We start from the raw sequence: 17,831 nt of genomic DNA, 5'->3' as shown, positions 1-17,831 counted from the left end.
GTGTAGACAGTATTTTTAATTCATATTTCAGTTTTTACAATGTTTACATTGTGCTTCCTGAAAAGGCTCTCTCAGTCCGACTAAGGGACACATTTATTTATTTTTACGGTATTCTGGGAATTGTCTGACATGTTAATGCCAAACATTCATGCTTCTGGGAACTGAGAAACAAGGATTCTCTGGATAAAAGCTGTTATCTGCATTTGCATGTCCTATGTCATAAATTACCATCCTATCCACCACTCAATAGCAATAGGCTCTAATTCATTTGGCTGCAGTCCAAAAGATATTAAGAGCTGATAATTGCAGATTCTTCACTCTTGACTCACACAAGATGCCTGCCAGAGTCACACTAACAATAAAATGACTTAGTGTAATGAGTTAGAGTTACAGAGCATTCCAAAACCAGACAGATATGAGAACAAGTACTCCATATCAAAGCTTAAAAATTCATTTTATAGATAATTAATATGGATGAGGGGAGGAAAGGGAAGAAAGGAAGACAGAGTATGCAGGAAGAACTCAAATGAGCAGGGATTTGAAAATACAGAATGCACTTTGCAATAAGATTTCCACTTGCAAGGGAAAAGTAAGCTGTCACAAATTACTCCCTTGATGCTGGGTAGTGAAGTGCAATTCCTTCCACTGCTGACCACAGAGGTGTTATTGATCCACTCCACAAAGCTGACACAATGGCTGGTGCAGTCTACACAAGTCCTTATCCATCTCCAAATGGTGGTGTGTTAGGTGGAGGACTGGAGGATCTGTGCAGCAGCAGTTTCCCAACCTCTTACCCTCATGCCCTGCCATCTTGCTGCTATGCGGAGGGTACCCAGTGGAGCTGAGCTCCACAAAGAGGGTGCATATCCTATGCAGAACACTCCAGAATCTTCCTTCTTCATGCAATGGAATAGCACCAGTTCTGCTAGCAATGGAGCCTGCACAGGTACAGAAACAAGGGCAAGATATGCTGCTATAGGTGAATCTGTGTAGGAAATTATCAATTTCCCCAACTGTATGAGCAGCCCTCACTCTGATTTTGTCATGCTCAGAAGGATTTTGTATTGATTCCCAGTGTTAGGTATAAACTCTGTTTCCTTCAGTGTTTTTTCTAACATTTCAAATAACCAAAATATGGTATCTGTCCTTATTGACAGAGCGTCCCAAAATCTGGCTGCCACGCTATCTACGGCAGACTCTGGTGAAGAAAGTAGGAGAGACAATCAACATTGTGATTCCCTTCCAGGTATGTGATTCATTCAGTTTTGACTCTTTCATTGCTTATCTAACAGATTATGTTTTCCTCACACAAGTTCCCTGGCTTTTTGGCCACTCATTCCTAAAATGATGGGCTCATGTGACTTTTAACCTAGAATCAAATGTGATAGTGGCTGGATAGTTTACAATAAATAAAGCAGAGGTATGCAGCAAGTTAGGTCAGTCCTCATACTAGACCAAATTAAGTTTGTTTATAATAGTGTACATCCATTGGAATCAATGGATTTATTCCCAATTTACCTCAATGTAACTAAGCAGGATTTGGCCCTCTGTGCACAGATCGGATAGTAAGCAATGAATTAAAAAGGGGTCCATTGATTGAATAGAGATAATCAAAATAACAATGATCCAGAACAATGAGTCAGATCTGGCTTTACATATTTAAGATAGATAGTTCAATATTCAAATTCAAGTATGTTTAAATATATTTTAATACAAACGATTTTTTGCTGTTGACAAATAATAATTTTACATATGTCCTTCCTGTTCATTTTTATTCTGATATATTATTTGAAAATGGGTGTTCCAGCCCTGCATCATTCACAATACATTATACAATCTGCACAATGAATGAGACAAGATTCTAGCTTATGTTCATGCAATTAAAGATGTACTATAATGTCAGGCAATAGAGTTAAAGTTGTGAGTGCACATTTAAAGATATTATATAATGAGGCAGTGCTGCTTTATTTAATACCCTCAATTTGATGGCTTTTAGTACAATCCAAATTTCACATGCATGCATATGCACTACACCATTTATCAGAAAAAACAGCGCATGTCCAAAGTAAGATTTTTTAACTCCTCATAACCCTTTTAATAGTATTAATTATGGGCCAGAGCACCCAGAGCTTTGTATAGGTATCTTTTTATTATTTAAATAGAAATAAATAAATAAATAACCTGTCCAAATCAAATGAAAATATCACACCTCCCTAAGGACTTGCTTGCCAAATTTCTACCCCCTCCTGCTGAGGTACTAACAATGGGATAAAATTATTGTTTCCCTCTTTTCTCCTACTGAAAAACAGATGAACCACTTCAAATCCAAATTTCCCTAAAAAAAAAAAAAATTCATCCTCAGGCAAAGATGAGGCAAGGAAAATCTCAATGCAAACGTGAAAACTTCAGAAAGTGACAAGCAACTAAGAATGGGGGGTTATAAATTAAATGCTTAGTCCAGCTCACCTATAGCTTTCACTACATGTTCCAGTTGAAATAAATAATATACAAGAGTCTTGTTTATCATATCACATTTAGGACAAAGTATTAAAGAAAAAGACAACAAAAATCAATTGTGTTCATTACAACGTTTAATTTAAAAAGATAAGTACTCAAAAAGGAAAGAAAAAGAATCTACACAAATTTCACTCATCAAAAGTTTATATCATACAAATAATTGTCATTGTTCATACTGGAATAAAAATAATCAATTGAAGAAAAGACCAAGCATTTAGGCTCAGCCCTGAATGTGTGGCTGCATGTATCTGTGCTACCCCAGAAGCATTGGGAGGGAACTATGACTCAAAGTAACAATTTCTTTCCCTGCTTTCCTCTGGCAGGGTAGGGGAGAGCTACAACACTGGAAGAGGTACAGCTTACATCTTGTAAAGAGTGTAAAGGAAGAAAATGATGGCATTTGAAACCATATACTGTTAAGGAGTCCATGTCTATGTCTGTGCAAGTAAGAGTGCACAGAGAGGTATTCAGAGTTTACACACATGTAGGGTGTCTGCACATGCATTAGATGTGGAATCTTTATGTATGGGGAGGATATGAATGTCAGCACTTTGTTGAGCGTGTATTCAAAGTGCGAAAAACTACATGTCAGATTTTCAGAACTGCATGTGTGCAACTATATGTACAGTTACTGTGTGCATGCACTTGAAATTATATGGAATGTATAATTAACTGGCCAGTTAAAAACCTACTGGTTATCTGTGCTTGCATTTGCTGCAATTGTATAAGCAATCACAGTAATCGCATATGCCAATTAACATATATTTTTGTATACCGACTTATGTCAGGAGGAGTGTATAGAAATAAGGATGGTCTTCTGAGTGAGGCACAGGACTGGAAGTTAGGACTTGCAGATTCTATTTCTGGTTTTGACACAGACATGCTGTGTGACTTTGGGCAAATAATTTGATGTTTCTCATTTTCCTCATCTAGAAAATGAAGAAAATAAAACTTCTGTAGTGTTAGCGCTGGGTGTTTGTAGAAATTAATTCATTAATGTTTGTAAAGCATTTTGAAATCATCAGATGGATGGCGTTAGAGATATGCAAAATATTATTTCACTAACGGAGAGAATGTGTATATAATAGTACTTATAAAGTGCATATGTTGGAGATGGATGGGAAGATGAGTGGAATCTATGTAAAGTGCAGTATACGTGTGGTGTGGTGTGTATGGTATATTGTGGACGGGCCCCTTCTGTGGGCAGCGTTGGGGGTTCCCCTCTGAGTCCTTCCTAGAGGGGGACCGTTCTTCCTGGCTCTCCTCTGCTGGGAGGTCACCTAGTCCTTCGCCCCGGCCCTAGGCAGGGCGGGCGAGCCAATAGTCCTTCGCCCCGGCCCGTAGGCAGGGCGGGCGAACAAGCAGTCTAACGCCTGGCCCGTAGGCAGGTCTGGCAAAGCAACAAGCAGCATAATGCCCGGCCCGTATGCCGGGCTGGCAAAGCGACAAGAAGTCTAACTCCCGGCCCGTAGGCAGGTCTGGCAAAGCGACAAGCAGCCTAATGCCCGGCCCGTAGGCGGGGCTGGCAAAGCAACAAGAAGTCTAGTCTCTGGGACAGTAAGGAGGGTAGGGTTCTCCCGGGGTGGCTCAGGAAGAGGGGCGGGGGACGCAGGCCCACCCGTCTCCACTGCGTCCCAGCCCAGGGCCCTAGCAGTGGCAGAGGTGCCTGCCACTGCGTTGGCAGGGCTCCGGCCGCAACACGCCAACCGGGTTGCCCCATACTCAGCCCGTTTAGGGCTGTCCCTGGGCTTCTTCCTCCCCATACCCACAGGTACCTGATTCCTCCAGGTCGCCGGGGTGTGGTAGTCCCATCAGGCCCTCCTCGTCCACCTGCAGCAGCTCCGGCAACTCCATGGGTTCCTCCTCGGAGGGGAGCTCCTCCAGGTCCTCCGGCCCCCAGGCTGCAGGTAGGGCTGGTAGGTTCTCCGGATCCCAGGCTCGGTACTGCTCAGGTCTATCCTCCTCCTGCTCCCTGGCAGCGGGTAGCCCAGACAGGCCCTCCTCTGGCTCCCAGGCAGTGGGTGACTCAGGTGGGCTCCCCTCCGACTCCGAGGCAGCAGGTGACTCAGGTGGGCTCCCCTCTGACTCCCAGGCAGCGGGTGACTCAGGTAGGTTCTCTGCCAGTCCCCAGTCTGGGGTTAAGACTGACCGCTCCCCCTCAGCATGGGCCTCAGGCCTGGTTCTAGCATGGCACCTCCAGGGAGAGGCATCCTTCTCCCTCAGCCGTCCCCGCCTGATTGAGCTCACAGGCCGGGGTTTTAAAGGCCTGGCCCCACCTCCCTGATTCCAGTCAGGTGGGGTCCGTCCAGCTTCTAAAGGCCTGGCCCCACCTCCCTGCTTCCGGCCAGGTGATCCCCTTCTGGGCTCTAGCAGCCAGCGTGGGTTTGGTTCTCCCTCTGGGTCCCTCTCAGAAGGGAACCACCCCTCCCGGCCACATATATGTAGTATGGCCTGTGGTTTCCAGGTTATACAGTTGGGTGTATATGCATGTGGGTGTATCTGTTCAATGAGCAGTGGAAAGTCAAAATTTGGAGCAACTGTGAGCTGTCGTGTGAAATTGAGACATATGGAGTTTATGCCTTATGTCTGAGCTACATGCTTAATACCACTACTTGAAATTAAATACTTACCATTGTTTTTTCTCATGTCCCTCACCCCTAAACTTAAAGTAATTTTTCACTGATGTCTAGTCACATAAAGAATGCAACATTTTATAAGGTGGACGATTCTGAGTTACTGTTAAGTTTTTAAAACATTTTTAAATTGAAAAAAATATATAATTTTGCTGTTGTGGTAACTCAACAACTGAAGGAGTTTTTCACAAAACGTTTTTTGGCCTGAAACCAAGAGTGGAAAATTTCAACTCAAAAGAATTCTTGATAAAGTTATAAGTGAAAACAAGTTTAATGTATGTTGATTTGCAACCTTAACTATAGCTCTCACTATGGTAAAAGCTCTGAAGGAATTTATTAAATCATATTTAGACTACAATACCCAATTTTGATCACCTTTTTAAAACAAACAAAAAACAGCAAAAGGAAAATAAAAGTAAATATTGAGGGGTATGGCTTCTGCAGGCAGGCTAAAATAATTAGGACTGTATTTGCGAAAGAAGAGGCACTTCAGCAGATATGACTGCAGTCTTCAAAATGCAAAAAGAGATTTGGAGTACCTAGATAAGTCTCTGAATTATTGCTAACCCTCTGTGATGAGAAAACACAATCAGGAATGAGCCTCTGTTTACCCATCTGTAACATGGGGGTTCTACTATTCAGCTACCTCATAAGGGTACTGTGAAGCTAAACCGATGTTTGTAAAGAAATTTGAAAGCCTTAGATGAAAAGTGCTAGAGAAGGGCAAAACCCAAGTAATTAGTAGACCATGCCTTTTTTTGTAGAGCGTTGTAATCTTATGGAACATCCTGCCAAGAGGAAGAGGAGCAGTTAGCACATTTTTATCCTAAAATTAACTAGACAGGTACTAGAAGGAGAATTATGTGCTATTAGTAGGGACTCAAGGTATTCCTTAGCTGCCTTCCTGTCCATCATATACCTGTAAATGCAAGTGTCTAAAAAACATAGTTGGAAAAAATCACTTCTCTCTCCCCCTCCAGTAAAGTACTTGAGGCTTTTCTGGTGTGAACTACTCTGTCTTTCACTGTTCCCTCCAAGTTTAGATATTGCTCATTAGAGAAATCCAATCCTCTGGGATATCAATTAGGAACATGCTTTCTGTGGGTTCATGCTTTTCACCGTCTATAAATAAGAGTATCAGGATATGAAAACCAACACTGCAAACACTTGCCCTAATTCATTAGTCTTTATAGCACCTTAAATAAGGGGATATAAAAGTGCCTACTCAACCATACTATAACTACAACAATTGCTAAATTACATTTATGACTAAGAGGGCACTTTCATAAGTTTCTATTTTGAGCTAGGTCTAACTTTCAGGAAAAAGCTGCTTTTGATGCTAATATTTCTCATGGTTGTTAGCTGTTATTTACCATAAACTATTTAGACACAGATCTTCTGCCTTCTCTAGCCCCTTTGAGCTATTCCATTTTGCAAAAGTCTGGAAAACCAGACAAGGATCTGGCCCTAAATGTTTTGGTAAATAATAAATAGGAGACATTTCAGTCCAAAAGGTAATTTTTTCCCTTAAAGTTATAACTTTCTTTAAATAAGTGATTGTTATGAAATCTTCTTAGCTATAATTTCCTTGTGAAATGATTAAATAGCAGAATCCTCACATAAAAAAAGAGAAACTGAGGCACAAAAAGTGACTTTGCCATGGTTACCCAGTCAGTTTTGGTTCAAAGACGAAAAAAAAAATTTCTGGCTGAACGTAACCCTGATGAATACCACTTGATCTCCACCCAGCTGAACAGAAGCAGAGTTTCTATCAGGGTGGCACATTTAGTTTCTCCTGAATGACTGAGATAGGTGCTTTAACTAATTTGTCTGTCTTAATGAGAATATATACCCTTAAGGGCCTAGAAGTTTCTTCCATCTCACACTGTAAACAGAACTTCTTGTTGATTTTATGCTAAAATCTTGAGAACATCCTCAGAACATCTCCTATCTGGTATGATCAACCAATCAGCATCCAAGCTGAAAAATACAAACATTTTGTACTGAAGAGGAGACAGATGATACAAAACATCTGGTAGGGTACAGGAAGATCTACTGACAGACCCAGTAGATCCAGCAATTATAACTGTCTCACCCAGTACAGATTATTAATATCACTCTCCTTTAGTCTTATCTGATTCTGGCAGATCACCAGAGATATGAAAGCCAATGCACACAGAAGACTCTGAGACCAACTTATGAAGAAGGCATCTAAGAGACATCCTGGGCTTTTGTTTTTACACTTCCTCTGGAGCAAAACAGTTTGCATTTCTAGTTCTGGTTAACGACAAATTGATAAATGTGAAACAGGCCCCACCTGTGAAATAGAGGTTTGAGGATGGAATCCTTCCAGGTCCCATCTTGCCAACTGACATAATATATGGCAGTGGTGATGTATGTGAAGATCTGCAGAATTATAAAATTCAACTGAGAAAAGAAAGACTTGCAAGTTAAACTGGATTGCTCTGAACTTCAGAACCTTTGTGTGTAGAGAGGATTCTTTGTGCCATAAGAATCAAGATGAGCACCTCACATTTGGGTGAAAGCATCCAGCACCCTTCCCTCTGCAGCACTAGTGAGTGGAATGGGACATCTTGCATGCCATCTCTGGCTTGTTCATTGGCACAAAGATGAAAGTACTTTGATGAACCAATTACTTGAATGTCCATATTATCCTTGTGAAGGAGGAACAAGTCACCCTTTAGGGGGGAGCAAAGAGGTCACGAATGTGCATGAAGCCATATGACCCAGGAGCCTTCAGCATGCCCTAGCTGTCGTATTACAGGCATATTTGAGGATTAGAGATGATGTTCAGGCTTATCCTCTGGCTAGGCTGGAATTTAAGGCCATGCCTATGACCTCCATTATTTCAGTAAGCCTGAGTGTTGATTTTGGTATTCTCAGAGACCGGAACAATTTGCTGACTGTTAGAACTGATGAAGCATCCTGAAAGGACTTGCCTTGAATCAGTAGGGCTACATGTGGATTCCCATTCTTCTGAGATAGACTGCTACAACTGTTGAGCATTTGGTGAAGACCTTTGGAATGGTGGTATGACCAAATGGAAAGATCCAGTAGTGATACTGTTGATTCTATGAAACAGAGGTACTTCTTATGAAACAATAGATGATAGTGTGGCAGTATGTGTCCTTTTAACTGAGAGCAGTGAACCAGTCCTGCTGATCTAGGTAGGGAAGGATGGAGGGTCAGAACTTAAGATAAGTAGAAAGATATGCCAAATGCCTAAAATTCAGGATAAAACTTAATCCTCCTTTCCTTTTGAGAATTAGAAACTAACAGGAATAGAACCCTTTTCCTTTTAATTGTTTGCACACTTCTTCTATGGCTCCCAAGTGAAGGAAGGAGGCCACTTCTTTCAACAGTTTCTCCTCAGAAGGGTCCCTGAAATGAATACAGAGGAAGGGAGGCAGTCATGAACTGGAATTGGATGAAGAAACCTTGTCTGGTACTTTGAGAAGCCACTGGTCTGACGTGATTCTATTTCATGCCAGAAAGAAATAAGAAAGGCAGTTGCAAAATGGGAAAGAAAATGGAAGAGATCCCTAAAAAGGTCTAGTCCAGGGCTTTCAACCTGACCATCAACTTTACTGCTTACATCCTCAGGCAGCAACTAATGATCCATAGGACAGAGTAAAAATCCTATTCCTAGAATAGCATGGTTACTTTCCAGGTGGCTTAGCAGGTGTTTAAGTATCATTTCTGGCCAGACCTCTGCCTGATGGTACTTGTATCTAAAAGATAACTTCCTTGTAGTGGCAAAGAATGCTCTGGAGTCTTTCAGAGTAAGCAGAGAATTGTCTTGATTTAAAGAGCTCAGGACCTTCAAAGCACAATTCCTTGATGGTGAGTCTGCAGCACCTTGAGAAGTCTGGAGGACTGTAACCAGGAGTACCTTTGCATGGTTACTGCAGTGGCAAATGAGAGTGCAGTTTGTCAGAGGCATTCATTGCTGCCTGAGGGGAGAGTGTGATGTTGGCAGAGCAGGTGCCAGCTCATGCCAAGGCCCCTAAGACTCATTGAACACTGACTAATGCATAGCTGGAAACCAGTCTGGCTCACCTGTGTGTTAACATTTTTAAAATAGAGTTAAGTTTATAAGAATGGGTTTAGTGTTTGGACTTTATGAAATGCTTGTAATTTGCTGAATGCACTAATCTCACTTAATGTCTGTATCCCATGTTAGGAGGTAATATTTAAGTGTTTGCTTTGTAACTATAAAAGTGTTTGCTATGAAGCCAGAATCACCCAGAAGTCAGGAGAGAAGCATTACCACTTGTGAAATACTAGTTTACCATTATGGGTGTCATCTCCTGCCCAACAAAAGAAGGCATATAGACACCAGACGAAAGATTGTGGAACATCAGGGAACAAAAGACTTTGTTGATTGTTCCCCCCAGACCTATGAAGAGGGGATACGCACAAACTTCCATCCCATCACACAAACTCTGGGGGAAGAGAATAAAAATCCTTGACCAGAAGTAACTGTATCACCATGCTGCTTGGAATTTGGAGAGGGCAATATTTCTTAGCTTAAGCAAGGGATCTCCAAATTGCTTTGCTTGGGTTAGCCTTAAAGGACATATGGAGTTTGAATATTACAACAGTTTCTATTTGAAACCTTTTGAACCTAAGACTATAATTCATTGGTGTGTGTATATGTTTACCTGCTTTAACCTTGTAAATAACTCATTTCTTTTTCCAAGTTAATACATTTTTAGTTAGTTTATTATAAGATTGGCCACACATGTTGTCTTTGGTTTGAGATCTGAGGTACAACTGACCTGGGGTAAGTGACTTGTCTTTTGGGACTGGGAGTAACCTGAATATTGGAGTGATGTTTGGTGTAAAGAACCATCTATCACAAAGGTAGGCTTGCTTGGATGGCATGATAGACCGGCGTGCCCAAAAGGACTATTTGTGACTCCATGTTAAGCCTGGTATAATGCTTGAGGAGTTCACACTTGATACTTCATTGGTGAAATCTAACTATAGAACACACAAACAGTTTGGGGTTTGTGCCCTACTTCTTGACATACTGCCCTGAGATTGGCATTTACGTTCATGAGCCACTCTGGACAGCTTGACAGAGAGTTCTGCCATCAATTGTCCTTGCAAGATGGCCTTTTTTGGCCTGTTTTCTGGTGTCCTCAAGCAGCCGATCAAGAAGAGGAGAGCAGTTTGTCCCAGGTCAATAAATCAGTTAAGCAGAAAACCTGTTGTTACAGTTGAGGATTGTAACATGTCTAATGAATATGGGTTCCTGTCCAGGTCTAGGCACTTGGAATCTTTATTTCTGGGGATATACTTTGGAGGGCAAATTATTTGGATGTTTCTTAGGCTGCTGAAACAATAAGCCCAATGTGGGATTTAAAAAAAAAAAAAAAAAAAGCACTCAAACACTTTTGAGGGGCTTGGCAGTTGCTATTATTAATGGAGGTGTAAGTTATCAATCTTTTATTGGCTTCAGAAGGTCTTCGTTTATGGGCATGGCCCCTCTGCTTGATTGTTTGGAGTAGAGTATATCAAAACAGTTTGTGTGATTTCTCCTGCACTACCAAAAGTTCTAGATCCAAGGACTCTGCAGTTCTGGCCAAGAGCTTCTGAAAAGTCTTGAAGGCAACTGGAGAAGGGAGTCAGGGACTGGTAGGAGGAACAGCAGCTAGAGTAACACCTCATCAGAAAACAAAGAAAATAAATGGAGGTTTCAGTTGTTCATCTTCCACATGCTCTCAATTTCCTCATCCTCCAAAAAAAGGGGCCTTGAGATATATAGCTCTCCTAATGAATCTCAGATGAGAAGGAACTTTGGCTTTTTGTCAGAGTGTGTATTCCCAGAATGACTTTTGTCAAAATGGGGATGGTTATATGCCCAGCCAGAACATGGTGCTATTGATCCATGAGGATGGGATAAAATACCTGAAGGGGCCCAGGAAATGGGGAAGCAACCAGAGTCACACGTTCATCTATCAGTACTGCACCTGAAATTAATTAGTCTAGTTTTATAGACCATAAAAAAAAGACCCTGAAAAAAGCAAATATATGGTCCAGATAATAAACTTGCTGTTTTCTTCCTGCAGGGTAAACCCAGACCCAAAGTCATTTGGATGAAAGATGGTCAAACAGTAGACTCCAAAGATGTGGGAATTCGGAACAGCTCTACAGACACAATCCTTTTCATCCGAAAGGCTGAGCATCACCACTCAGGGACATATGAAGTGGAAGTTCAGATAGATAACATGAATGACAAGGTTGCTATTACCATGCAGATAATGGGTAAGAAACTGGTGAGTCTACAGCTCAACATTTAAAATAGTGGAATTAGGATGTGTATCCTTCTGCACACAGAAGCTGAAAGTATGGATCCTGGCCTTGTTGTGCTTGAGCATGATTTTACTGCAGCCAGGTAGGAAATATGAATCCAGGAATTCATGTGCTGGTGTGTGGATCCTTCTATAAATCATGGGACCAGTATGTGTATTATTCTACTATTCCCAGAGTCAGAGAGGGGCACTAACACTTTATTCAAGTTGTGAATTTACCATAATTTTGTAAAGAATTCAGAGAATACTTGTCTACTACAAGTATAGAAGTCAGAGATGGAAAGACCTATTAGATCTGCTGAAGGTCTGTCTACATCACGTGTTAGTCCACACCAAATTTTAGTTCAGATGAGCATGTCATAGACTAATTGGCCTGTGCTGGCACATACTAAAAGCTCCCTAGTGCACAGGACTACATAACATACACTATGGAACTTTTAGTGGGTGCTAGCAGGGTCCACATGGTCCAATTAGTACACGACCCACTAATGGTACACCTGGATTTACACCTCTTTGGTGCACATTAACATATCCCATAAGCAAGTCCTAAAACAGTCCATTCCTTACTCCTGGAGGAGTTCTGCCCCCCAAAAATTAAAAATTCTGCACACAATATTTTACATTTCTGCAAAATTCTGCATATTCTATTTGTAATATAAACACACCAGATTCAATTATCTTGTTAATTTATTTAAACTACAATACAATGGATGGAGAATGGGAATGGGTAGCACTGGAGGAAATCCGCAAGCCCCTTTTATCTAAAAGTAATGTAGCTAGGTTTGACCCTTTATTTCTAGTTATTAGTCAACAAATACATACAGCCATATGCTCAGTATTACATCATAGGCAACTGAAGAGCAAGTGAGGGCTGGGGAATCTATCTCACAATTTATATTGGTTACTGACCATCTCCAGAAAGGTCAGTAGTAAATAAATCATGGAGCACATCTCGGTGGGAAAATTTTCAGTCTAATTTAGATCAGTTCGAATCACTAAAGGCCAAACTGTCATTTACAATAAGGTTCCTTTACGCCACTCTGGCAATGGAAAGGAGCCTTAAAAATTTTACACCTGTTTTATGCTGCTAGGGGAATTCACCAAGAATGGGAACAATTCACTAACAACAATGGGAATAACTAAGCAGGCAGGCTACTATATTATGCTCTACCTAAGGGGATAGAGCCTGCCTCACACCTACTTCCAAACACCCCAAAGCCCTGTTCCTCCATTCCGGACGTGCCGGAAGAGTGAGCCAGAGGTACAGTCTCTCTCTCGTTCACATGCCACCCAACCCCACTCTACAGCAGAGATTGATGTCTCCTCAGGCACGCATCCATGCCCTGCCCCCCACTGTGCTGATTTACACTTCTGTTGGCTGCTCTGGGCTACTGGGAAGGGGCGAGTGACCACTCTTGAGGCTTCCCTTTGCTTCCCCTCAGAAGTAATTTTTCTGCAGAGAAGCAAAGAAATCTGCAGATGACATGAATTGTGCAGCCACGCAGTGGTACAGAATTCCCCCAGGAGTAATCCCTTGTAGCCCAGTACAGGATTTTCTACTGTACATTTTCTGCTCTCAGTTTAATGGCACTTCCATAATTTCTCTTGGAAGACAATTCACAGCCTATTATATACCTTAATCAGCAAGAATTCCCTAACATGCAGCCTAAGTTCTCCCATTTCTCCTTGTTACAAGCTCTATGTAACATACTAAATCGGGATGGCCAAACTGTGGCTCATGAGCCTCATGCAGCTCATTTACAGTTAAAATGCAGCTCATGGAGTCCCCTATGCTCCCCCATTCTCCACCTACCAGACTGGAGATGGGGAGCTTGGAGCTTCTGCCCTGCAGCAGGGTGGTGAGGCTAAGCAGACTGCTTAATCAACTGCAAACATTTGAAGGGTAAAGTGTTGCTTAGCCACATTATACGTATTTTGCTCTACTAGGAGGAAAGCACTTCCTTCAGACCTGATCATTTTTATTCTCCTCCTTAACTTTCCTCCAATTTGTCAATATTTTTCTGGGAATGTGTAATTTTACTTAACTTTATTATTTAATATAATTCCTGACAGTTTAAAATGGGTAATATGGAGCTTATTGCACTTTGCTGAAAATTTAAGTTTAAGATATATAGAATAAAGATGGCAAGAATGGGCATCTAATGGTTCTAGACACAAAGGACCTCAGGCATGCTCTTTATGACTATGCCAAATATTTTCCTTTCAATATTTGGTACTTCTCATACCGTAAAAGGAACTATTTATATTTTACACACACACACACACACACACACACACACACACACACACACACACACACACACACACACACACACACACACACACACACACACACACACACACACACACACCCCCTGTTATCAGAGAACCATTTCTCATAGAAACTTAATGGCTGACAAACTGTGAGTAATCTTATTACACTTCTTAAGATGTACCAGACCTGCAGAACTGGTTTAAGAGTTTTAAATTCTTGGGTGGATAGCTTTGCCACAACACTAAATAAATCTTAATTTATCTCCCACTGATAATTGAAAGGACTTGGATACTTACAGAGCCATCTGCAGCCAAGGCATGCATTTAAATTATTGGCTCAGCCCCTCATTCATCAGAGCTGCCCTACTTCACTTCTGTCAACAGCACCTTCTGCTCTACAGATTTGTATGTTCTTGGCAGGAGAGAAACGTGAGAGAAATAGGCAGGCAGTTTTTACTGATGGCAGTGCTGCAGTTGCTATGTAACGGCATAGGTCAACTGGAAGGCTGAGAGCCCAACCTGGCTGTCAAAGAACCAATAAATCAATCACTGATCCTTTGATAAATCAGTTAATGAGCTCAACTTCCTTGACAGATGTCTGCTTGCTGAGGGATTAATGCCTATAGCCTCATGCTCTTATCTTTTGGGACTGGAGTGAGCAAGCAGGCAACCAAACATTGGACTGTACTGAAATAAGTCCCTTTCATCCCCAAACAGAAGAACTATACACTCTTAAGCTGTTTGGAGTGGCTCAGGAGAATGAGTGCCAACTTCAGGGCAGACTGTTAAGAAGCAGAGCACAAACCCCAAACTAATTGCGAGTTCTATACTTAGATTTCAACAACCAAGTATCAAGTGTGAACTCCTCAAGCACTGTAACAGCCTTAACATGGAGTCACAGAGAGTCCCTTTGGGCGCTCCGGTCTATCTTGCCACCCAGCTAAGTTTGCCTTAGTGATAGATGGTCCCTTACACCAAAAATCACAATAATATTCAGGTTACTTCCAGTCTCAAAGGACCAGTCACTTATCTCAGGTCAATTTCACATTAGCTCTTATACCCAAAAAAATGCTTGTAGCCAATCCTATAATAAATTAATTAAGATATATTAGCTGCAAAAAAAGATGAGTTATTTACCAGGTTAAAGCAGGTAAACATACACACACAAATGAGTTACAGTCTTAGGTTCCAAAAGGTGGTAGAAGCTTCTATCATAAGCGAGTTTTGCAAGTCCCTTAGGGCCAACCCAGGCCAAGCACTCGGAATCCCTTGCTTATGCTGAGAAATCTTGCCTTCTCAAAGTCCAAGCAGCACAGAGACCCAGTTTCTTCTTGTCAGGGATTTTTATTCTCTCTCCCAGAGTTCAAGCTGATGGGACAAGTCCTGATGCACATCTCCTCTTCATGGTTGTGGGGAGAGCAGTCAGTCCTTTAATGTTTTACAATGGCTCATTTTGTTTCAATGGGCCTTCTTGTGTGCAGGACCTAGCATTTTCTGTAGGAAGCCAGCCTTTACATTAATGAATGCTTCTTTCTTGTGTGGTGAGTTACAGGACATATCTACACTACAAAATTAAGTTGACCTAACTTATGTAGGCATATAGTCGCAGCAGTAATTACATCACTGGTGCATGTTTACACTTTGCTGGTGTTGGCAGTACACATCCTCACTAGACGCACTTGTATCAATTGTACTGTCAGTGTGGGGCATTGTAGGACAGCTTCTGAAAGCCAGTAACAGTCAATGTAAGCAATGCAGTGCCTACACTGTGTCGCCCTAATGACATTGACTACACCTCTTGTGTAGGTGGAGTTATTAAATCGGCATAGCTGGGTAGTTACGTCAGCAGGAGCAAAATTTTAGTGTAGACATTTACATAGTTAGGTCAACATAAACTGCCTTGTGTTGATCTAGCTCTGTAGGCAGACCAGGCCACAGTTAGAGGTTTACAATGTATACCTTAATATAACCTTAAGTGAGATAAATACATGCAGCATTCTACAACTATTTAATAAAGTCTAATAACATTTTTATAAATCTAATACTATTTTAACAATACTAACGCTTAGGTAAGCCAGACTGGTTTCCAGCTATGCATTCGTCAGGTGTGGTCAGTTGGGGCCTAAGGGTCTTGGCATGAGCTGACACCTGGTCTGCCAGCATCACACACACCTCCTGCTATTAACAGCAGCCCTTGCTGTCAAAATAGAAACAAAGGAGAAATTACTACAATCCAAACTAGAGGTCTCAGAGGCATGAAATTTTACTATGGTGATTTGACAAGGTCTCACATCCATAAGGATGTATCACAATTTTCAACTATGTTTTAGATTAAAACAAAGGAGTCTCTCTGATCTCTGTAAAACCATGAGGCTTACATCTTCATCTTGCAGTCAAAAGTAATCCCCAACTACAAAACTTATCAAGTCTGGAGCAGATTTCATCACTAGACAGAACCATGTGACAGAGTGCTGAGGGCTAGCACTTGAGCAAGCACTTTGTTTACTACTAGTATTAACTAGGTTCCCCTAGAGAAGGCCTAATTAGATAAAGGTTTACCAGGTTACCAGGCCAGATTGGGGCTAGCGAATCAATGAGCCACTTAACCCATTAAGAGAGAAGATGTATGAAAAGGCATAGAAAGGTGTGCTCGGAGATGGAAAGAGGAGGAGAGAAAGAGAAAGCTGGGAGAGCCTGACAACAGGGGCCCTTTGAGTAGAGACATGTTACCCCCTTTTGCCCTTACTTTACCCTCTTTTTCAGGAGGGATTAAAAAGTTCAGATACAGTGTAAAGATGTGGAGACACTGATACATAATGTTGGAGGGATTAAAACACTGTAAATAAACCATCCGGTTGTGTTTACAAGTAAGGTCTCAGAGCAGCCTATGTTTGTGAAAGAAGCGGGGGTGTGATGCTGACCCATCACAAGCCACCATTGAGTTTTTAGTTATTCTATACTGGAGTTATCTGTTCAAATTACTTGTCTTTTGAAAATGTAAAAACTCAGCTTCTTGTTCCAAGAAGACAATTCAACATGTGGCCACTGAAATCATGATGGTAAAATAAACACTAGTACAAGTCATATCATGGAAAATTCCTTAGAAAGAGCTAGTTCTGAGGATCAGAGAACACTCCATCATCTCTGTTTGACCAAAGCACCCCACGTAGCAGAGCAGTTCATTACAGCCTCATCCTTAAAGTTAGGCTCTCCTTTCCTAAATTCAGATTGGTATCTAGATATGCTATGTTTAGAACTGAGAAATGAGTGTTCTCCTCTTCCACACAGGAGTTTTGAGCAAATGTTGTTACAAAGTGCACTGTCCTAGCAGAGAACTGTAAGAATCAAGCACCCAAAAAAACTGGTTAGGTCATCTTGTCCATCCATGCACTGTATAGGATTGTTCCTTATGGTATATTGTTCTTCTTCAGTACTTTCCCTTTCTTAACTCCAACTACAGCACAGTGTGGAGGGGCTAAATAGCATGTTGTGTGAAACAGTGAGTAGAGCTTGGCAAAGTACATCATTTTCTTGGCATTCATTTAAAAAACTGCTGATAATGTAGGTTAAAACATTACTCTTCTCAATAGAGCCACAACCACGAACTTCTCCCTGGCATGAAGTTATTTTATATATTTATAAACTCTAATCCCCAAAATAAGCGAACCATTTACTGAAGAATGAATGACTGGCTTGACATCTAACAGTTGCAGTTTTCATAGCAGGCTTCCACTTGATAGCTTCTAGCTATACAGAGGCAATAATACCAGCTTCAAAATCTATTCTTCAGTGAGGTCTCCCTGAGGTGCTGCTTTTTTTTTCTTCTTAATCTCACCTGGCAGGATTCCTGCTCCTTTCCACTACCACTCCAGACTGCTTCAGAGCCATTCACACCAACAATCACCAACAGTAATATCTTCATGACTTTGAGCTAAAGCACTATCAACTTTTTCTTCCAAGCATCCTTTTTAAAAACTGTTTAGTAGATCTATTTACAAGTAAGTACATAGATAAAATACATATAAAATACAGGCAGGTATGCAGGTTTTAGGTGACTATAATAAGA

The 17,831-nt window shown here is 41.3% G+C and overlaps 1 protein-coding gene across 1 annotated transcript in view; it reads left to right on the top strand.

The window, feature by feature from the left end:
- The window catches only part of MYBPC3 (myosin binding protein C3), a 101,464-nt gene that overhangs the window by 65,844 nt on the left and 17,789 nt on the right, over positions 1-17,831 (top strand). Inside the window, exons 27-28 of the mRNA XM_067557709.1 lie at positions 1,158-1,246; positions 11,249-11,444. Coding sequence (XP_067413810.1) covers positions 1,158-1,246; positions 11,249-11,444 — 285 coding nt within the window. The remainder of the gene's footprint in view (positions 1-1,157; positions 1,247-11,248; positions 11,445-17,831) is intronic.

This window comes from Emydura macquarii, unplaced genomic scaffold (genome assembly GCF_026122565.2).
Source record: "Emydura macquarii macquarii isolate MOO-44397 ecotype Brisbane River unplaced genomic scaffold, CSIRO-AGI_Emac_v2 contig_1876, whole genome shotgun sequence".
Lineage (NCBI taxonomy): Eukaryota > Metazoa > Chordata > Testudines > Chelidae > Emydura > Emydura macquarii.
This window is presented reverse-complemented; position numbering and strand designations above follow the sequence as displayed.